The 23,431-nt window shown below is 40.6% G+C and overlaps 2 protein-coding genes and 1 long non-coding RNA gene across 8 annotated transcripts in view; 2 read left to right on the top strand and 1 right to left on the bottom strand.

Annotated features, from left to right (window-relative positions):
• Positions 1-23,431, top strand: part of LOC147127896 (uncharacterized) — a 286,111-nt gene that overhangs the window by 256,188 nt on the left and 6,492 nt on the right. The window lies entirely within an intron of this gene.
• Positions 1-23,431, top strand: part of LOC147127897 (uncharacterized) — a 50,520-nt gene that overhangs the window by 26,640 nt on the left and 449 nt on the right. The window lies entirely within an intron of this gene.
• On the bottom strand, positions 6,842-18,671 carry tfap2b (transcription factor AP-2 beta). Of its 2 annotated transcripts, XM_086019597.1 has the most exons (9): positions 18,603-18,671; positions 16,967-18,514; positions 16,732-16,781; positions 16,166-16,627; positions 15,042-15,096; positions 13,467-13,686; positions 13,134-13,252; positions 12,479-12,620; positions 6,842-7,655 (listed from the first exon to the last, which is right to left on the bottom strand). In XM_086019597.1, the coding sequence occupies exons 3-9, from the start codon at positions 16,756-16,758 to the stop codon at positions 7,373-7,375; spliced, it is 1,308 nt and encodes a 435-aa protein (XP_085875723.1). In that variant the 5' UTR covers positions 16,759-16,781; positions 16,967-18,514; positions 18,603-18,671; the 3' UTR covers positions 6,842-7,372. The 2 variants fall into 2 exon arrangements, with proteins under 2 accessions (XP_085875723.1, XP_085875722.1); XM_086019596.1 differs by lacking the exons at positions 16,732-16,781; positions 16,967-18,514 and having other exon boundaries at positions 18,603-18,667.

Genomic DNA, 23,431 nt, shown 5'->3' with positions numbered 1-23,431 from the left:
CGGCAGGTTACGGGTTAAGGGTTTGAGCTCAGGGTAGCTTTCCAGGTGACCTGAATGCAATCACAATAGTGTTGCAATTTTTAGGCTAGTTCACTTTCCTAAAAGCAATTGTGATTAGCTAATAATCGTTGTACTTGCTAACACAGCATATCTTCTTCTTCTCTTCTCGTGTTATGCCAATCACAACTTTGTTGAGTGTAGCCCTTCTTTTGGAATTTATTTATGAATAAGAGCTATATGAAAAGCAAAACCCACCAAGGTGATCGTTTTAGTATGACTTTCGAGGCGTAGCTTTTGTGTTGGCAGCTCTGACGGAATGCTGAGGTTTTGTGATATCAGCTTGCTTGATTTTGGAGCCCTATTTTTCCTCCTGATGTTAGTCGAATGACAAATGGTGCTGTTGTCAACCTTGTAATGTTACTACCCGTTAGTAAAAATGCAACAGGTACAATCTGCAATAAGTCACATGACAAGGTGGCAACATTCCAAGAGTCTAAAATCCTTAGCCAAAAGTACTTGATAGATAACACATCGAGTATACAGTTAGTCTTTTCTCTTTTTGAGGATGAATCGCATCATCTTTTTTTCGAATGCGGGTGTGTTGGGGTGTTTCCAGTGTCCAAATGAGCATTAGTGGCGTGGTGACAGGAGTGTGTCCTCCTCCGTGTGACCTTGAGCCGTCTGGAGTAGCCGCCTTGCCTCAGTAGCAGCGGCGACTGTGTCACTTCAACTTAATATCTTCAAACCGTCCTTAAGGGACTCTGACTGCCAGCATCCCTCCGAGCCCCCCGCCCTCCCCGCCCCTCCCCTCCTTTCTCCTCCCAATACAACAACCACCCATAACTCCCGCCCACACCTCGCCCTGAGCTACCATCCATGCGCATTGTCTGTCACGCATACTGATCCGCACGTTGCGTCTTCAACAGCAGACACCGACTAGCTGCTCGACTCAGCCGGGCTGAGTCGCCGCTGCCCTGCGGACGCCAGGCCGGCCGCGAAGGCGCACGCTGGCCTCCGGCCACTCCTGGTCAGCTCTACATATGTCACGTGTTAATGACATCAAGTCGGTGGCCACCCACAGGTCAGGGCGTACTTGAGGGCCAGCACATTGAGATACACAGATTTCTTCCTCCTTGGAATGTCAGTCTTTTCCCTTTTGGCTTTTTAGTGTCAAGGTTTTAACAAGTGGCTGGGTGGGTTTGCTTGATCATGCAGAATTTGATTTTGAGTTAATATCTTCCCACATGCCAGTGAAATTAAGTTGCTGTTTGTTGTCTTAAAAAGGAAGTCAACCCAAACATATATTTTTTTCAAGAATATGTTCTATGCAGGCCCACTAGTTGAAACACGGCATTCTGTTTAATATTGCGTTTGTGGAATATGAGTTAAGCTACAAAATCCACCCCTTTTTAACCATCTCAGGGGGCGGCCATTTTGTCACTTCTGTCGACTGGAAATGACATCACAACTACTCAGGGCTCAGGTAACGCCCAATCACGGCTCACCTGTTTTCTGAAGCTGAGCCATGATTGGTCGTTATCTGGTCCCTGAGTATTTGTGATGTCATTTTCAGTTGACAGAAGTACCAAAATGGCCGCCCCCAGAGATGGCTAAAAACGGGTGGATTAACTCTTACTCCACAAACGCAATATTTATCAGAATGCCTCGTTTCAACTAGTGGGCTTGCATTGAACATTCCTGAAAAAATGTGCTTGGGTTGACTTCCGCTTTAATGACATTGCATCATTGTTAGCATCTTTTTCGAGGTGTGATTTACCAGCTGTTGGACCTACTTGTCACTGTGTTGAGTTTACGTTTCAGCCCTGAGCATGTTGACAAGCTGGAGTTTCTTTATTTTGTTACAGTTGACTTGTGTTTCAGAGGTTTCTGGATTTTGTGGAGCCCTCCCTTTTTTCCCCTTTTTCCAAAACCAGATGATTAATGGATAATTGTTGAAACCTATCAATGGGGAAAAAAAGACGTATTTGTTGAACAAATGCACTTTCTTTTGTTTTTCCGACGTCTAAAAAGCCACCCTGCAAGTTGTTTGAATTGTTTGTTGTTCTTAAATAACCCTGGGGGAGTTTGGGCTGTTGGCAAAATATCTCATTGAGACTATTTTTGCAACCAATAAAGATATGAGACTATATGGGTATTTGAAGATGTCAGATATATTGGGGGAAAATATGATACTGAGAAAAGTGTCAAAGAAAACGTTATAAAAAACAACAAGATCATATTTCTTTCATGATACCCACCAAAATAGAATGCTGAAATGAATGGAAAGTTTCGAATCATAAATCAATCTTTTCACAGATTTTGTATCTAATTAGAACTCCACAAATGTCCTACCAGTACTTATGCTCTTTGCAGCTTTTGACAACAGAAGGTAAAGAAAATAATTTAAAATGATCACACTAGCAAAACATTTTTAATCAAATTCCTGGCATTTAGAAAGGTGTATTCATAATCAGTCAACTATATATTGTTATTTTCGCCCTTTCCCTTAACACCAACCCCATTTTCACGACTCTCCTAACATGCTGGTGTTTATCGGTACTAGATGCGTACAACAATACCCGTGCCACATTTTTTTTCCCCCGCTTTTGTTGCAACAATAACAGCAGAACCCTAACAAGGCAGTTTAATCATTTTTTTCCTGTGGCGACTCCAGCCCGGGAAAAAACACATAAACATTCGCGTGTCATTAATGTCAGCAGTGAATGAAATAAGCAGCAGCTGTGCTAACCTTCTTTTATGCAAAACAGGAAACGGCCCGGTGTCGCTCTCACCTTCTGCGTGCGCGTGTGGGTGGGGGCCTTGCCTTTCATATCGATCACACTGTTTGCTTTGTCTTTTCATATAAAGAACCTCGGGCGTCTATTGCAGACCCCAGCGGACTTTTGCTGCGCGCTAAAGGGCTTTTTTTTTTTTCCTTTTTTTTTTGTGAGGTAGTGTCACGCTTGCTCGTTCCGCCAAAGCTCTGCGTTTCTTATTATTCATGGCTCTCTACACATTTGTTGAGAAGGCCAGGATCAAACAGGCCGATTTGCAACGCCTGACACCCGCTACTGTGCGTGTGAGTGTGTGTAAGTGTATGTGTGAGTGTGTGTGTGTGTGTGTGTGTGAGAGAGAGAGAGAGAGAATTCAGCTCTAGCTCAGTAATGACAGGATTTGTTAAACAGTAAATTAATGAATAATGAAATATCCAGCGCCTCCATTGCCTCCAGCACAGTGCTGTGAGCAAGAATTACTCCCGACCTGCACTCGGCTGTCTGCGTGCTGGATAGCCTGCGTGTGTGTGCGTGTGTGGGATAAGCATTTTTACAGCCCATTGGGCGACAGAGCGCTGAGAGGCTTTGCTGGTGGCAACGTGCTTTCTCACTTTCTGGCAAAATGACAGGCCGCCACACAGGTTGTAAAACTTGTACATGTGTTGTTTTTATGGACTCGTTTTTTTCAACGCTGGATCGCTTTCAAACAGTCTTCTCATCAAAGTAAAACCCTGTGATATTTTCATGTAAACAACTTCATCAAACATCAGTCATCTTTCTGTATGCTCAAAGCGGAAGTCAATCCAAACCTATTTTTTTCAAGAATATGTTCCCAGCAGGCCCACGAGTTGAAACACGGCATTCTAATTAATTGTGCGTTTGTGGAATATAAGTTAAGCGGCAAAATGCACTTTTTTTTAGCCATCTCTGGGGGCGGCCATTTTGTCTTCTGTCGACTGAACATGACATCACAACTGCTCACAACAACCAATCACAGCAGACCTGTTTTCTGAATCCGAGCCGTTATTTTCAGTTGACATTAGACAAAATGGCTGCCCCAGAGATGGCTAAAAACGAGTGCATTAACACTTATTCCACAAATGCAATATTTATCAGAATGCCCTGTTTTAACTAGTGGGGTTACATAGAACATATTCTTAATAAAAAAAAAATGTTTGCGTTGACTTCTCCTTTAAGTTTTCATATAGCTAGCAACAGAAGATGTATACTTTTTGCTAGAATCAGATTAGTTGAATTAAGCATGATAAAAAAAAACCTGCAGAAATCTTTACACTTGATAAGTAATTACCTAAACTATAACAATTAAACACAGTTGCTATTAAAAAACAACAAAAAAAACTATGTATCTACCTACACTATCTACCAGAGCTACCTATCTATCGCTATATCATCTAGCTAGCAAGCTAGCTCTGTATGCCTTTTTACTGGTGCTTATAAAAGTATTCATACCCCTTAAACTTTTCCTCATTGCTGTCATGTTACAACCACAAACTTAAATTAATTTATTGGGATGTTAAGTGGTATACCAACATAACATGCCGCAAATAAATGAGAAGTGGAAAGACTATGTATATGGATATGAAAATCTCAAAAGTTTTGCCTGCTAAGTATTCGGCCCCCTTAACTATGCCCCTAAATAAAATCTCGCACAAACAATTGCCAGCATTTTATTGGTTATTATTATTATTATTATTAGGTTATTAAAAAAATATAGATATAAAATCAAGACACGGTTGTCCCTTCCGCCGCAAGGACTTCCATTTGCAATTTTCCAAAATCAGTGTTGGGAGACAGCAAACATGCTCAGCCTAAAATGCAAGATTTGTGGTCAAAAACGAACTCTGAACACCACCCTGAAGATGCCATTCCTGCTGTGAAACATGCGGGTAGCAACATCATGCTGTGAGGATGCTTTTCTCAACAGGGACTTTGAAGCTAGTCTGAGGGATGGGCAGCTTGAGGGAGCCAAGTAAAGGGCAGTCCTGGATAAAAAGCTGTTGGATTTGGCAAAAAAAAAAAAAAACAACAACTTGATAATTGGTCACAAAGGTTCACCTTCCGGCAGCCAGAGAGCACCAGTGGAACGGTTTGGATCTTGGGTTCCAAAACTCTCTGGGTCCCTCATTCCGTATGAGATTTTTCTTTTTCCAAATTATCCTCCTCATAACCCTAATGCCAATTACAAAATTTGGCTATAAGAAATAACCGTACTGTATTGTAAAAGTACCTTATTTGTAATGGGGTGTAACTAATACTGTGATGCTAAGTGCTCTCTTTTCGTGACCGGCATAAATCTGGCGCGTGGCACGTGGTGTATCTACGCAGAGGCTGGTTAAACTCGATGTTGGTCATTTTTCAGATGAGCGCAGGCCGGCGGATCTGTGAAAGGGAGGGCCGTTGTACCGCTGTGGGAGTGGTCACAGCCAACTTCAGTCATGGCCATTCAAAGCAGTTCCTTTTAATACGCTATGCTAGGTGCATACGAGACTCATTTACAAATGTAGTTAAAGTGGGTTATGAACTTTTGCAAATCATTAATCTATTGTGCCAAATGTTATTGCGAATGAATTTATCATAAGGTCATGCTTGTCTTCTGCACTTTTATTATTGCATCCAGCCAACCTGTCTTTGTTGCGCAGCCACTGATCCTCAATAGCTCCTCCTTTTGTTGAACGGGAATCGCTCGAGGATGTGCCGGTTCTGAACTCTGCACCTGCGTCACGCGACGTTCCACTCCACGGGTCACGCTCAGCCCCAGGCTGCCTCGATCACTCTCGCCGTTCCTCTCTCTCTCTCTCTATCTCCCTCTCTTGCTCTTTGGTTGTGGTTTTTATGATATTTTATTTGGCCATTACCAGTGTGCACTGTTGAAAAAAAAAAATAAGCCTAATAAAGTTGATTTCAGGATCGCTCTCTCTCTCTCTCTCTCTCGCTCTCTCTCTCTCTCTCTCTCTCTGCTCGAACCAGCGTGTCACGTGCTCTCTCATCATTAGTACATTGGGAGATAACCACCACAGGAGAAGATAGCCAACATTGAAGAAGGCCCCCCAAGGCACAATTCCTTTTCCCTCGTGCACGTGCGAGTGAGAGGCCTCTAGAATGCAGCCAATTATCTCACTGGAATCCATCCTGCTGTGTGCATGCTCTGGAATACATTGCAGCCTCCTTGCATGATGAAATACCAGTATCTGGGCTATTATTACCAGTAGCAGTATTGGTATTGTTTTGGTAAAAAGTGATGTTGTTTGCTTGTAATAACTTGTGTTGGGAAAAAAAAAAAAAAAAGTTGAACATGGTCGCCAAGGTTCAAATGCATTATTAACTATTGTTAGCCAGTGCAGGCTGTGATCCTAATAAATGGAGTCTCTGAATAATTGCAAGAGGATTATTACTGTAGGGTAATTAAATCTAACATTAGGCATCAAATAGGACAATAAAATCATACATGATGGTGGCTAAAAACTTAGGTTAATACATTTTGGGTTTTTTTTAATTTAGAGCTGTATTTTTAAGTAAAATTTTGGTCAAATTCCTAACTTCATTTTTCAACACACAGAAATGGGAGTTCAGAGCAATCTTCCATCGGATTGAAAATTAGTTCCTTCCAAATTTCCCCCATCATTTGATCGTGGGCATTTAGTCAAATGCTCACTCTGTACCGTCTAAAAATAGTTGGGTTAAAAATAACACAATTTGGGGGCGAAAATGGACCCATCCACTAGTTGGGTCAATTTGACCCAATTCTCTTTTTTTTTCTTTTTTTTCCCCCCAGAAAACAACCCCAAAAATTGATAGTTTTATCCAAAACAACCCCCAAAATTGAGCTGTTTTGTACAAGGCAACGCAAGAAAGTGGGTTAAATTGACCCAAATAGTGGGTCGGTCCATTTTTGACCCAAATTTGTGTTTTTTGAGTGTACCATGATGAAAACGATGGTTTTCTTTCTGGATAGAGGACACGGTTACGGAATGCAGCGTTTTCATGGAGGAAGGTTCCCTGCAGCATACCTCTCATAATAAAACACATGGTTTATTATCAATGTGATAGAAATGAAAGCACAGGACAATTCAAAGCATGTCTACCCATCATCAGCACCATGACAACAGCTCTATAAGAACAGAAAAACACTGGATGAGTCCTTTAGTCCCCCCACCCCAACTCGCTGGCGACTCACAAAGATCAAATCACAGATAAATAGGCCTACTCCAAAATAGCTGGCACCTATTTACAAAATGAACCGTTTAAATTAATATAAATAAATATGTACAGGCATAAATTACCCTCCCCCTCGCCTTACCCAGACAAATCTGTTTCACCCATCTTCATACTCACAATGCTTTTGTTGCATGAAGACAAACACAAGCGCACACACAATGTCTGTCCGTCTGGATACTGGCACGAGGAGCAAAAACGGATGTAACGCCGCAACCAGAATGTCCTCAGGGGAGTGAAAGAAGGTAACGCAGATGAACAATCCCTCTGTGTCCTCCAACTCCTTCCTCCCCTTTCCTTCCTCACGCGGACCCGCGTGTGCGCACGCCGGGCGCCGAGCCGCGAGTAACGACGTCACGTCGGGTTCATTTCCGCTGCTTTTCCTCTTTCTCGCCAACCTTGTTGTCCCCGTGCCGGTTGGGAGGGTTGTTGAGGAACATCTTGTCCAGTCCTTTGAGGGCCTCGGTGAGGTAGTTTTGGAGGGCCGTGAGCGCGGCGCAGATGGCGGGCGAACCGAAGCCGTGTGTGATGAAGGAAAAGTGAGAGAGGCAGCTCTGGATGCCGGGCTCCAGGATGGGGCTGGGCCTCGAGTTGCCCAGGGGAGTCCTGTCCTGGGCCAGCAGGTCTGTGAACTCCTTACACAGCTGTCTGGAGGGAAGAGAAGCAATAACATGTCAGGAGAGAAAAGATCTCGATATAGCTTCGTCGCTACATAGCCTCGCATGAGAAGGCTTTGCCTCTCTCTCACTCATGCTGTTAGTTCTCAAATCCGAATGTTGTCAATCTCCCAAAGGTAATCTGTTTTCATGAACTGCCCTATAGCTCTGTGCGGAGGCGGGTGAGACCAGATGAGCGTCGCTGAGAGAGGGAGGGCTACACTGTTGTGGGGGTGGTCACACTTGACTTCAATCAAAGCAGCTCCTGTCATTTCTTTTCGATGCGGCGCACTAGTCTCACACTTAAACAGGAAGTCAACGCAAACACATTTTTTTCAAGAATATGTTCCCAGCAGGCCCACTAGTTGGAACAGGGCATTCTGATAAATATTACGTTTGGGGAATATAATTTAAGCAGCAAAATGCACTCGTTTTTAGCCATCTCTGGGGACGGCCATTTTGTCTTCTGTCGACTGAAAATGACATCACAACTGCTCACAAGGACCAATCACGGCTCAGATTCAGAAAACAGGTCAACCGTGATTGGTCGTTGTGAGCAGTTGTGATGTCGTTTTCAGTCGACAGAAGACAAAATGGCCGTCCCCAGAGATGGCTAAAAACGAGTGCATTTTGCTGCTTAAATTATATTCCAAAATGAATCAGAATGCCGTGTTTCAACTAGCGGGCCTGCTGGGAACATATTCTTGAAAAAAACATTTGGGATTGACTTCCGTTTAAGTCTCAATATAGCGGAAGTACATCTGCGCTGTGACATGGAAGCGCTGGTGTCCCCGCAATAGTTGTGCCGTCCGTCCAGTGGAAAGATTTCAAAAATGCAATATAATAATAATTGATTTCTAGAATGATTCAGTTTGATGCCCACTGTTCACATATTTATGAACGAAATACGTCACTTTAGGCAAGTCCACTCTGCGCTTAAACGTGGTCTGAGCAAGCTTAAGTTAGGATCATTTTTCTGTTGTCAAATTGTCACTCCGACAGGCATATATATCTCAAACGCGTCGCTGACTATTTTGAAATGCTTTGACCAGGGAGAAGAAATTTCGGAAAATGCTTTCTAATTATTACAGGTATAATTTTGACGAGAAAAAAAAGTCTTTCATTGTTTTTGTTAATGTTATATTTATTCATGTTAGATATTCAGGAGTAACTCAATTTCACTATGGCATTGGTGACCAAAATGTAGCCTGGGGGCCATTTGTGGCTCGCCATCCATTTTCTAGCAGGTGTTGGCATTGGAAAAAAAAAAAAAAAAAAAAGGTTAATCCATATTTGACAACATATCACATAATGGTCTTTAAGTAACTGCTTTAAAAATGTCATCTTAATGCAGATTGCACTTTGGTTCGGAATGTGAAGATGGGATTGGGCTGCTGTTCAGTGGAGGGGCGGAGTTACTCTCTCTCTCTCTCTATCTCTCTATCTCTATCTATCTATCTATCTCTATATCTCTCTATCTCTATCTATCTATCTATCTCTATATATATATATAATTGCTTGGTTGTTTGACTTTAGCATGTTTAAAAAAAAAAAGTCAAAGTCAAGCAATTGTGAATAGCACCCTTCAAACTTTCTGAGAATTGTTGCAAAGGGGAGGAAAAAAATATTTCCAAACGACTTGACAATAACATGAGACATTTATCAAAGCAACACAAATTAAAAGTGATGTGAAAAAGGTGGGAATGTCAAAGCGCATACCCTATTCGTCAGCTACTTACGTCATAATGAAAAAAAAAGGTTTACATTAATATAAAAGCACTGAAAATACACTAGAAACAGTGTATTATAATAATAAAAAAGTCAACAGTTAAATCAAGTGATGTAGATATAATAGCAAAAAAAGGCTTCTTAAGATGTCAACCAAAAAAAACAACAAAATCATATCACAGAGTGGAGATAAAAAGCAGTTTGCTAGTGAACGTCTAAAAGCTGGGTGATGATACAAAAAGGTGTCTGTCTCATTAGCGGTGCTATCAGCGTTATTTGCGTTTGCAAAAGCTAAGCTGTATCATTTTTCAACACCAGTAATTGGCACTGTGGAAGGATGAGTTGACATTTATTGATTGATTTATTTCAATTTGTAGATTACGTTGATTTGTTGTACGAAAACATGCCGAGTATTCTTTCTCTCATACTGTTTTGTTCGTGTGACATTGCCTGTGCTTTTTTTTTTCAGCTTTAAATGTAGCTGTTTGATTTGCAGTTGAAAACATTTTGCCAATAGCTGCGTACTGTTTCATCTGGTGCACGTTTTCTCTGGAGATCTTTTAAAATAAAATACAAAGCAAAAAAAAAAAAACAAGAAAGAACCAACTTGTTATTGCAAGAATGCTTTTTTTTTGTTTGTTTTGTTTTTTAGTAAATCAAAACCCAGAAACATTGTGGATTAGTCATTATCAAAAAAGCTGTCTGTTGCTTTATTTTATGTTTTTGTTATGAGGGCACATTATTGTAATGCACTGTTGTCAGTTTCCTGCATCTGAGAGATTTGATGTGCACAACACATCATAGTTTTATTTGGATCACATTAAAAACGTTTGTGTGAATAGTCCAGAAATGACTCAAAAATGCTCTTAGTTGTTTAAAACCGTGACCTTGGATGGTATGATAAACAATTACTTCTCTGCCGTGTTAGATGCTTGCTATGGTGTGACGGTAATGATTTTGTTTGACGTTGACTGTCAGAATTGAATGTGCTTTTATTCAAACATTTTATTCTAGAGGTTGCTTTCAGATCAATTGTACGTGTATTTTTAATAATAATAATAATAATAATGATAATATATATATATTTTTTTTTTAAATAGTGCAAAGTATGATGGGGGCCTAAGAATACTGCATCCCTGAAAAAATGGCATAAAAATCACAGGTATGCAAATTTTCCCCTAGAATGGGGGTGGCCACACCCTGTAGCTCCGCCCCTGGTTTCAGCTGTTTTGAACCGATTTAATAGGCCACCATATAGGCTCGTGTTGCAAAGTCCTTAACACAAATCATAAAACACATTCCAGCAAATTACATCACTGTTAACACCTTTTGAAACAACAGCAAATGGCAAAAAAAAATGCCACACAATGAAGAGGTATTTTTTGAAGGTCTTAATATTGGAGTGATGGGTTTTTAACATCGCATTTTGGACACAATGTTAAATTTAAATACATCCTTTTCATTGGATTTTGGGCCCAATTCATATCCAAGGGACCTCTCGCTTCTCAGCCCGCCCCCAACCCCCCCACACGCATCACACACACACACACACACACACACACTATAGAGGCCTAAGGGCAACACTGCAGCAAATGAGTGACAGGCGGTGCAGGCCGAGTCCAGCTGGGTTTAGTTGAGTAGAGAGAAGAAGTCTCCGCCTCAGGCTAGACTTTAGGCCTTCACTGTTGTTTTCTGATGACTTGAAACACTAAACTGATAAATAATGAATTTGAAAAAGGCACCCCCGACACACAGCAGTGGATCAGGTTCACATCTGAGCATCAAACATCCACCAGCGAACACATCGGCCATACTGAGCACCACGCAGACATGAGAATTTACTCACAAATATTGCACTGCAATTACACGGCTGCAACACACTTATTTTTAGTGGTCTGATTTTACTTCATCTATTTTTTGGGGGCTTTTTATATATTTAAATGTCTTAGGTGAGTGGGTCACTGTATACATTTGCGCTCAGTTCTGTTATTAGACTATAGGATGAAAAAAATTGTATTGATTATTTTTTGGTTGCTATCCTAAATGTGTTTAACGACTCTGTGTTTACACATTGGAGTCAAACAGCTAGAAGCTGTGAACTCTTTCGACTAATATTGTTGACCATGGAAACAAAATCGCTGATCTATTCGGTCATCTTGCTTCTCCAACACAACCGTTGCTACTGAGTTGCTAAAGGCAATAAGATCCTGAAATCATTTCCACTGAATAACAGCCCTAAAAATCGATTATGAGTAACTTCAGATGTAGATCAGTACAATGGCCTCTAAGACAAGAAGCAGGGGTCAAACAGGCATTAACAACTGCGCTTATTTTCAAATGTCAGTGAGCTCTGGTCTCAGCAAATTGTTCAATATTAAATATATGCTGAAAGGTTTCTTGCAAATGAATCTTTTAACGATACCTAAATGTCCGGCTAATGCTACTCTTGGGCTGACATTTACCAGGAATAAAATGTTAATATTATAGAGCTATTTTCAGGTAACCAATATGAGAGGTTTAATTCAGAAATGCTTCCATTAACTGGTGTTTTTTTTTTTTTTCTAACATCAAACATTATATTTTATTCCAGGTTAAAACCATATCAAACTATGAATAAAATCTCCTATCCAAATGTCATTGCCATGCTCACTGCGCCAGAATGGGCCAGGCATATATAGTGTAGCACAGCAGGCTTTGCTCCCTCAGGCCATCCTTTAAGAGGCGGACCAAAGAGGGCCCTGGAAAATGAAGGGATGATTTAATTTCTCACTAATTCCTTCAACTAGAAATCCCCCCCATTTGGAGGTGATGAATGCCCTATTTTTCACCCCAATGTGTGCAGTTATGTCATTCAAATTAAACGGCAACAATATGTTTCTCCGGCTTGGGAAATTCAAGTGAGGGAGCACCCGCTGCTTTAGTCTCAAATATTGACTTGAGATTATTTATTTTTTTTACATTTAAAAAAAAATAACATTGTTTAAAATTAGAATGGTGCTATAATGGGTCGAAGAGTGCAAGGCAAACAGCAGAGTGGCCATAAAAGACAACGAGTGAGAATCCAATCAAATGGTCCATCAAACTCACTTGGTGGCTAGCAGCATGTTTTTCCGCGTGTGCAGCTCGTTGGGATCCGCGTGCTGCCGGTTGAGGTACTCGCTCACGGCTTTGGTGGGGAACTCCGTCTCGCAGATGTAGCCGAAGTCTCGGGCAAGGTGCACGGCCTCGCCTGAGCAGAGGGATGGCGAGTCAGCGTGGACGCGCACGGACACAAATCCACCGCCAACATTCAAATGCGTACATTGAAAACCTACTTTCGTGTTTGGTTAGTATTTGCTGTTCAATCCAACAAGTTAGTTGTCGGGCCCTTACGCTATGATGTTTTTGTTGTTGTTTATTTTGCTGCAGGATTTAAACGTTAGTGGGTTGTTTTTTTTTTTTTGCTCTATTATTCTATTATTTTGCGAATAACATTTCCTACTTAATGTGCAACAATGGCTAATGGTGAATATTAAAGCAAAAAAATCTAACATTATTTTTATTATTATTATAAATAATAATAACAATCATAATAACAATAATAATGATAACAATAATAATAATAATAGTTGAATTATTTAAGCAAATGTATTTTGCATCCCAGTCCGCCTCCTCTCTCAACCCTAATTACTGGCTGAAACTGGTGGCCACGCCCTCTGGAAAAAAAAAAATATTAAGTTAAAATAATGACTATAATAATCACCTTCAACTAGTGACGTTAGTAACGTGACGTTTGCAGCCTTGCGTCTCCCGGCAGGTAAGTTCAGTCCAATCTTCTCTAGTTTTTCCCTCAGGCATTTCCCGCCATTTTTGGACTTTGCTCTGTCAAAATGTAGAGGGGAAAATAATGTAAACATTTGGATACACAGCATGCATGCGCAATGGATTTCTTTTAGAGCGTGCCACGAGGGATGCTTGAAGTGATTTTTGTGCGTGTGCGTGTGTTACAAAGTGTCTCCAGAGATTTGCATAGAGGTGCTAGGTGTGTGCGTGTGCGTGTGCGTGTGCGTGTGCGTGTGTGTGCCTGTGCGTGTACCTTCGCAACACGCCCCCCAATAAGGATGCGTTGAGGCACTCGGGCGGGGAAAGTCTCCTCTGCACCTCCCCAACGGTCACTTTGTATTTGGAGGTGGAGCTGAGCAGGGACAGCCGACCCGGTACCGAACAGAACAGTTCGTTTATGTTGACGCTGACTCCACCGATCAGGCCGTCCTTGCCCAGCATCAACGAACCGATGTTCTTGGGTGGCATGGGTACTAAAAGAGTTTTTTTTTTTTTATTATTATTATTAGTCGACTGGCAATTAAATGAAATCCAACAGGAGCTGAATTTTAAAAATCGGTTTTCATAAATGATAACGCTGAGTTGTATTTTGATAAGGTGTATTATGTCCCTCGATATTTCCTGGCATTTTAGGATTTTCGTGTGCAAAAATTGTATTTATAGCCTATAAGATTTTTGGTCTTTTGAATGCTACTGTGGATGAACTACAAATAAAAGTTGTTTCTAATATTTTTGACCAGCTGATATAATTACATTGGGCAGCCAAAATATTCTCTCAGTGTGACGATAATGCATACATATGGCGGTGTCAATCCAAATCAAAAGTCATTATTTAAGCGTTGTCAATGCAGAATTTTCGGTACAATTCTTGCAACGGATTTCGGTGATTTTATTTCATGCTGTAGTGGTCAAGTGAGTGTATTTTGGTCGTCATTTCTGGCGCAAGGTTTAAATTTAATTTGATAATGTTGTCTCAGTCGAACCGGGCGCATTCACGAGGCCATCTATGCTGCTCTTATTTGAAGTTCTGCTTACAAAATGATCGATTGTTGATCCGATCGTATTACACCTCTCAACTTTTTCGCGGCCATTTGAACTCACACAATATTGTTTCCATTCATGATAACGCTCACACTAAAAATGTCGCTGCAGCCAAGCAGGCGCACGCATGCATGCACAGGGCCAGTGTGATTTTTTTTTTTTTTTTTTTTTGATAGCTCCACGGGGGATAATACAGCAGATTAGCTCTAAACGAGCTCACGAGATCTCCGTGAGCGGTGCCATTTATTACATCAGCGGCTTAAATGCCCCGCGGGGAGCTCAGTCACTCAACATCCCACGACTGAATCATTGCACATCATCAGCGGCTCGCCTGCATGCGTGGCAGCCAGTCAGCGGCGCTCTGCAGGGGGAGCTTGGGGTCGTTATCCCGCTTTACAGCCCCCCCCCCCCCCATCCCGGAGCCACTGAGCAGGAACAACTGCCGTTTTTTACAACCGGAACTCCCTTTTAATATTCCAATAATACCCATTTTGGTCCCTCGTCATTACTATCGTGTTACTAAACAATAAGAACAACACCTTATTGGATACACAGTGACGGCCATTACAAAGATTGTGTTTAAAATTATGGCATTACAATTTTTTTTAATAAATCTGTCAAATCTGTGCATTTACTATTTGAAGTTATATATTGCCCAACGAGTCTCATTCGTGCCATCCTGTCATGTAAACAATCTTAAAATCGATTCATAAATACAAATACGCATCGTTTTTAAAACGAGAATATCCATCATTTACATTGCACAAATTATCGACATGCAGTTTACCTTTCTTAATAACAGATTGATCCAGTATGTTGGTTCCGTTGGTGTCGTCAATAGTCTGTCAGTACCAACACAGATATAAACCATCGTTATAAGCTTGTGGTATATTGACAAGTCATACTTTAATAGGTCACTTAAACGTCACACGTAATCAAGCCTTGGCTGTTTTAAGTGAATTCAATCACGTAGTCCAACGCCCAGTCATCACAACACGAACAAAAACAAAATGACTTTGCATGGCAATAAAATAAGATTGGCAATGAACATCCTGAACGTGAAAACCACTTGTTTACATTTACAAAGAAAAAAAAATAAGAAAAATACCGTATCTAACAATTTATTCCTATAATTGAAGTTAATTGAGCTCCCATGTAATTATTCTTGTACAGCGCATTTTAATGTATGTTACGTCATTTCCCTCAGTTTATTTTTTAAGCCAATTTCATTCAATTCAAGGACTGTACAAAAATCTAAATATTATATATACTGTATATGTATATGTGTATATGTGTATATATATATGTATATATATATGTATATATATGTGTATATATGTGTATATATGTATATGTGTATATGTGTGTATATATGTGTATATGTGTGTATATATGTATATATATATGTATGTATATGTGTATATGTATGTATATATGTGTATATATGTATATGTGTATATATGTATATATGTATATATGTATATATATGCGTATATACGTGTGTGTGTGTATATATGTATATGTATATAAATATTATATGTATATGTGTGTGTGTGTGTTGTGGCCATGTCCTCAGCCTTGGGCCCTTTTTGCATTATTTCAGAGGTCAACCCTGAGGGGCCACCTCATTCACTGACCCCTGATCCCGCTCAAAAATCTCTGTAATATTTTTTTTTTTAATTTTGTCAGTGTTAAATTTCCTCTTGTTATTAATTCTTTGAGAAAATTCGTTGTTTGACAGAGCAGTATATTCCCTGTTTTCCCCCAAAAGCTTTATAATCGCAGCACTTCAAAAATAAAATCCAAATTGTAAATACACACAAACAAAACATAAGAAAAGTGTTTTTTTTTTGTGTGTGTGTAATATCCCTCACATGCGGTGACAAATTGGCTTTCTGACCTCCGACTCACCTGCACATCCTCCATGCCGTGTAGTCCGTGTAAGAGTCCGTCGCCCATGCCGGGCTCCAATCCCGGATGAGCGGCGTGCAGGAGCACGTCGGGCCGCCTCACCCCACCGTAGTCCCGCCGTGGGTCCAGCCCAGAAAGCTGCGGCAGCGAGGCCCGAGGTTGGGCCAGCAAAGACGAGCTGTCCATCCGCTCCCCGGCGGCGTCCTGCCGCTGCCGCGCCCCCCATGCGCCCTGCTGGCTCTGGTGCAGAGAGTTCAGGGAGTACGGGTCGCTCACGTGGGAGTAGGGGTCCTGGCTCTGGTAGTGGGCGAGCGGCTGGTACGGCGGCGGGAAGTAGGGAGGCTGGAAGTCCGACGAGGGTGCGTGGGACAGGGGCGGCGCGCTCGAGTAGGGCCCGGCGTGGGATACCGAACCCAGCTGGGACAGGCGCGAGCTGTGACTCGAGACACCGTCATGGCGGTCCTTGAGGGAGCACAGAAAATTAGAAACTACAAAAAAAAAAAAAAAAAGTAGCCTGAAGACATACATACATTTACCACAAACAATAACCATAAGCAAAAACTCACCGCAGTGCAGTAAGAATGAACTAACATCTGGACAACCGCTGTCAGCCTCACTAAAACAACAAAACCGGCCGAAACGCCAACTTTTTAGTCCAGAAGAGCCCGGGCATATGCTGCTCCAAACACCTCCAGGCGTTGACTTCTCTCTCTCTCTCTCTCTCTCTCTCTCTCTCTCTCTCTCGCTCTCTCTCACCACTCCCCCCGCCAGTGTGTGAGCTTCCTCCGCCCCCCCCCTTACCTCCACCGTGTAATTGTTATTCCTGACTGTGATTTACACGAACACCGTATTCGTGCGCGCAAGGGAGGCCATTGGCGACACATGGCCACGAGTGAAGCATCTTGCGCCACCACGTGTGGCGTTCTGAGACACGCAGGTACGTTTAATAGCTAGATTACAACACTCGGGGGGGGGGGGGGGGGGGGGGTTGTACAGGAGGCGGTACGTTTTGAACTCTGCATCTGAGTGAAAATCCGCGATATATAGATAAACCATACATGTGTTAAGATAGTTTGACTACTCACACACATGTAAACACAGTCAAACTTATTAAAACACACATTTATGTACAAACGTATTTGAACTTATAAAATAAATGAATAAATAAAAATACTATTCAAGTGCTATGTGTTGCGATTATCCGTAGGTGGCAGTCGTGCTGAAGATATGGGGCGCCGCCTTCTTACTCCAGGAGTTTTATCTTCTCCTGTTGGCACATAGGCTCATTAATAGAAGCCTTCAAAGATGATTAAAATGAAACTCAAAGTTTTCTAACCGAAAATGCGTTATGCTACTGTCAGCCCATCGGAGCCCAAGAAAATGAAAATCCAGCAAAACTGTAAATGTTCATTATTTTTTACAAAGTGATTTTTTTTTTTTTGTTACTGCATTCGACAATTATCCACCCACCCATCCACTGTGTACACTATCCTATTTAAAAAGTTGCAAAAACCCATTAAAAAATAAAACATAAAACCCCGTGATATGAGAGCGAATGCAGAACCGCGATATAGCGGGATTCACTTGCAATAGAATACTGCAGACTAACACTGCGCTGCGAATCTCCGTCACAACATTAAAGTCGCTCACCAGACACAACATCCACCCTCAAAATAAGTAACGGAAGTCAGCCCCATCGTATTATCCAAAGGAAACTATCCATTCAGTCCGTGGCACGTGGGGGGCTTGTGTGAACCGCGTCACGAGTCAAAAGGCGCATTAAACTCTACAACGCCCTCCGTGGGGCTTGTTTAATGGCATTAGGCGCTCCCTTAAACACCGGTGGCCGTGGGAGAGAGGCCATGTGCGGCACGAGACAAGACTCTCCCACTGGGCTCGGCCGAGGGGCTCTTTTTTTTTTTTTTTTTTTTTTTTTTTTCTCGCGCCAGTCTGCAGCAGTTCGGCTATTTTCTTCTATTATAGTTCTGGGATAAAAGCCAAGATGATTTACATACATCTCACGCTTGAACTAGCTTTCATGGAAACTTTTGATGTTGTACATTGTCGCCAATTTACCACATTATTGCCTTTCATTTGAAAAGGTGTCACATTCCACCACCACCCTTTTATTCCTAAAAAAAAAAAGAAAAAAAAATTCTCTAAATATTCCTATAGTTAATCAAACATTTTTTTTTTCCATTTTCTCTCACCATTCCAAATAAATAATAAAACATTCATCTCATCCACAGGCACTACATCCAAAATAACAAATGTCACCCCAGCAGAAGGTTCCCATTCACGTTCACAACCCTATTTAGGCCCATAAACTTTGCAGCACCTGCAAAACACCTGGCGAACAAACGACACACGCATCCATTTAAAGCATGCCCAGTAATCCCATTTCAGACAAATGTGATAGCAAGGATGGTACCGTTACCTCATAAATATCTTCATACTTGACATTCTCAACTAGTTTCCACAGCATGGTCGCTGCTTCTCCGCTGTCCGTAAACCGAATGCGAGAGAGGAAGAGATGTCACATCCCTCAGCCTCTCTCTCTCCCTCTCCCTCCCTCCCTCTCTCTCTCTCTCTCTCTCTCTCCTGCTCCCTCCTTCTCCTTATCTCGCCCCCTTCAATGTTCATAAAGACAGACTTTATGAACAGCGAAGCCCCGAAAAGACTCTAAAAGAACAAAAAAATACTCTTTATCGTATATCTGTGTGTGTACGTATACAGTATATGTGTGCATATATGTATATATCTGTCTGTATTTATGTGTGTGTGTAGTAGGAATGTGTATCACTTACGTACATGGGGTGTAATACGATATAAGGACGGTACATTATCAAGTGGAACGCTTCGATTCAGAGGGATTGCGATTCGATTCGATGTGGTATGGATGTACAGTTCTCAGCATAAATGAGCACCCCCCCGTTCAAAAAATAACTTCCAAACAAAATGTCAATGAAAACAAAAACAATTTCCAAAATGATGACCAGACTCAATTTGTATAACGTGTTTAATTCATAACGTGAAAGTAAGGTCAATCATGTAACTTGGAGAACCACCTTTTCAGCTTTATTCGAATTAGGGTGATGCAAAAATGAGTACACCCCATTAAAAGAAGCTAGATTTTTGACTACAAACGTCCACAGATGCGTCAAATTATTCATTACACAGGTGCCAAGCAGACAGTTGACTATAAATGGCTGTTACTTAAAGAAAACCCTTTCCCATTTCATGTCGTTAGCAATGGCACCACGTGGAATAGAAATGTCACAAGAACCGTGAAAGAAAATAATTCAATTTCACCGAAAAGTTGGAGGCTAAAAAAGAAGATCAACAAAGCTTTTCTAATTAGTCAGAATACTGTCGTAAAAGTTGTAAAAACATTTTAAAAAGATAAAACTGCCAGGGCACATGTTGACAAAGATGATGACCACTGGGACTACTATGGAGTGATGAGGCCAAGAAAAATGTTTTTGGAACTGACGGCTTGGTGCTGTCATTAAAAATCATGGAGGCCATACAAAGTATTAGATGTAGAAGTTTTTTGTTAAGGGGTGTACTCATTTCTGCATCACCCTTATTTGAGTAAAACTGAAAAATGTGACCTCTAACTTATATTAATAACCTTACTTTCATGTTCCAATTTTATGAACAGATGTATTAAACATGGTCTTGGCAGAATTTCGCCAATTGTTTTTGTGTTAGTTGAGATGTTGTTTAAAATGTTGCTTATCAAAGGGGGTGTAAAAACATGTCAAAGCTCGCCAAAATCCCAAACTATTCAAGTTCATTAAATTCAAAGAAGCAACAAATCATCAGCTACATCAAACCGGTTTATACTCATTTCTACCTGATGTAAAAGACGATTTGATATGTATCTCAATGTATGGGATGTGATATGATATAATCACAAATTAATCGCACATTTTATATCCGTTTTAAATGTGCAATAAAATAATTTTCACGTTTTTCATACTCTTGATAAATTAAAATAGTAGTGGAAAAATATGCTCACATTATACAATTACTGAATCTTTTAGTTCACTGATACAGTAATTTTATGTAATTCATACACTTATATCTTTTTAACTTTATATACTACAATGAAAGGAGTCATAGATTTGTGTTGAGGTCATTTGCCCGCCAGTAGGTGATATTCGCATTTCATGTTGGTGACAAAGTGCATCTTTATTTTCAAATTAAGAGTAAATTCATTAGAACATGAAACAACTCATGGACTCCTGCCCATTTTGTTCCCTGAAAACCCCACCAGTATTTATTATTATTATATTTATCAATGCAAAATTGAGTCACAGTGATGCCTCAGCACAACATTGTCTGACTTTATTTTGTTAAGTTTTCTACGTATATATATATATATATAGATACATATATATCCGTCAGTGCTAACCGCTAAACGGCAGCCTACCAATTGCGGAAGCAGCGGAGAGGTGGTGGTGCTTCACAGTCCGAATGTCCACTTTAAACATTGTACTCGAATGGCTGCAGTGCAGTGCGGCGCATTTCTAGAGTGCTCATCATTCATTCCTCAGATGTTAACCCAAGTCACTCATCAAACTCCTTCTTGTGACCCTTCGCGCTCTCATCTGCATCCATCACAGGTCAGCATCGTTCGTGCTCTGTGACTTCATTTTTCTTAAGATGTTCCCTTGCTGTCCCCGACCGGGGGGGTTATTATTGACAACATAGTGATGGATTAACAGTACACTATTCTTCCTCGAGGATACTACCCTCCAATTATACTGATTCATGATATTTTGGTATCGTTTTTTGTTTTTTTTTGTGTGAGGCAAAGCCATAGGAAACAAATAAAACTTAGCATCTTATCTCTCTATATCATCACAGAGTTGAAGCAGATGGCTACTCCACACAGACTCTTGGTTCTAAAGTTTTCACAGTTCTCAAGTTCAGGGTTCGAATCTAGCTCCAACCTTCCATGCGTGGTGTTTGCATTTTCTCCCCGCGCTGGCATGCTGGGTTCATTGAAGACACTAAATTGTCCATGTGTGAAAGTGGATGTGAATGAGTATTCGCCCAAAGTCAGCCGGCATAGGCTGCGGCTCATCCGTGACCCTAATGAGGACAAAATGAATGAATGAATGACGTTAGCCAGAAGAGATGTATTTATTTATTTATCTATTTTTAAACAAGCACAATAAACACTGCCGTAAACGAATAAGTCTTATTTCCACTGGTAGTTCAATTGAAATGACAAAGCATCTAACACCCAGGCTAATAATATAAGATGGACACAAAATTAAACAAAGGCACGTTAAGTACAAAATGTGGAAACAACGACATACATAGCACACGCAGTATATAAAATACATCAAATCAGCCTGACAGTAAAACCACAGAAAAGACATGCATGAAGATGAGGTACATAAAGTCAGACTGCATGGTGGAAGCATTAAATCGACAGGTGACTACATACAGGAAATTCATCACGCAGTCCAATGTGTAGCTGAAGTTAAGTGCCTCAAGAACTGAGAACTAATGAACTATTTCATTCACATGAGCATTCCTGCATACATTAACCATTTGGTTTAGTTTTGCCTTAAAATATGATTACTTCATCATGATATTGCTTGTAGGGTGCATTGGGGCTAGATATGATTCATTTTTTTCTCAAGTGTCTCACATGATGTTTGACTTTTAGACCATTTCATTATGAACAGGTTGATTAACTGAAACAAATTAATATTATTATTATTTTAATGTGATGGAATGAGTGGTTGTTGGGCAAACATCACAATACTCATCTGGATTAGTCATATGGAAATATTTGAGCACGGCTCACCAAAAACATTTGCAATTTTATCCCCAATTACACAAAGTATTCAGTCCAACACCCCCGCCAGGTTTGTTTAAACGTGTATAAGCTGCGCCATCTAGTGGCACAACAATATTCATGCAACCCTCAGAACCAAAGTGATATGCTTGTCTAAAGCTTTTTTTCACTTATCTGCCTGAGTATATTAAATTGAATATGCATCATTTTATGTAGTGTTTAAAAAGATGCGTTTTACGAGGTGTTTGCATCAGTTCTTGCCAACTGCACTGCTTTTGTTTTGAAACAAAAATTGCTCAGCAGTATACAATGCGCCTTAGTTTGTTGGTTGTTAAATTGTGCTTTGAAGGGTTGGTCTCAGAATCACTAATCTAAAATGCGTGTGTGCTTCACTGTAATATAATTAGTGACTCTATATGTGGAGCTGTATGTTCACTGGGACTTGGCTAGAAAAAAAAAAAAAAAAAAAAAAAAAACAGACGGCATCCTTTTGACATGAATGTTTTAGAAGCAAGGCTGTTGTCGCCGTCTCCGAAATGACCTGCTGCCAAAGATTCATCCGTCTTTGTCTGGCTTTCTATCAGACGTACACGCGCTGTATACGCGCACACAAAGGAGGGGCATATGACTGTTAGCAATGACAGATGTCCTGACAGTCTGGAGGACTGGAGGCATGTTTGTGGTGTTATCCTGAAGGGCTTTGACACACGATGTATCAGCATACATAACATATACCACACATGTCACAATAATACAACTCACGCGCCTTTTTGTCACATGAGTCACATTTGTATTTATTTTACCCTCAACTGGGAGTAAGTTAAGGTGTTGTTTCACTATATATGATGTTATCCAAACTGTCTTTCGATAATTAAAGAAAGTAGCTACCGAGTGCAGATGAAGCCGATGTGATGCAGTTCGTTATTTGGCCACTAGATGGCAGAAGAACACCACATGAGAAAGCAGGTTAACAGGTCAGTGTCTCACTTGGTCATTGGATATTATGTTTGGAAGCAGATGTGAAAAATGGAAAAACGACTCGTTATTTGATTTTCGTTTTAAAATACAAACACCCAAATTAAAATACAGCTTAATTTTCTATTTTGTTCTCTGGAACGAGTAAGGAAAAGTCAAAAAACGGTTTTATTTTCTATTTTTAATTCTAAAACGAAAATAGTAGAATACAGTACGTGACACAAATCGAAATACGGCTCGTATATCTGTTATAGATTCCCGGAAGTTGTCACCGAAAGCATTTCTCCTAGTGACCAGGAGATGGCGACAGCGTAGCGCCTGAAGACGATTTCTTGAACTGTATTGTAACCTGGAAAAAAATGTTGGTATCCTCTGTTAAAGAAATAATAATAATAATAATAATAATAATACAAGAAAAGTAATCAAAACAAATACAACTTTAATGAAGACTAAGTAATGAAAATCAGAAA

This window comes from Filicampus tigris, chromosome 20 (genome assembly GCF_054856515.1).
Source record: "Filicampus tigris isolate MCC_2025a chromosome 20, RoL_Ftig_1.0, whole genome shotgun sequence".
Taxonomy (NCBI): domain Eukaryota; kingdom Metazoa; phylum Chordata; class Actinopteri; order Syngnathiformes; family Syngnathidae; genus Filicampus; species Filicampus tigris.
Note: the sequence above shows the minus strand (reverse complement) of the source record. Positions and strands in the feature narration are given on the sequence as shown.

Excerpts from the sequence above, each read along its gene's own strand:
- tfap2b (XM_086019596.1), bottom strand. The coding sequence starts at position 18,650 with ATGCTGTGGAAACTAGTTGAGAATGTCAAGTATGAAGATATTTATGAG. Across the intron at positions 13,687-15,041 it reads TCAATCTGTTATTAAGAAAG|TACCCATGCCACCCAAGAAC; the intron begins GTAAACTGCATG and ends AAACTCTTTTAG. Across the intron at positions 13,253-13,466 it reads TTGGGGGGCGTGTTGCGAAG|AGCAAAGTCCAAAAATGGCG; the intron begins GTACACGCACAG and ends ACATTTTGACAG.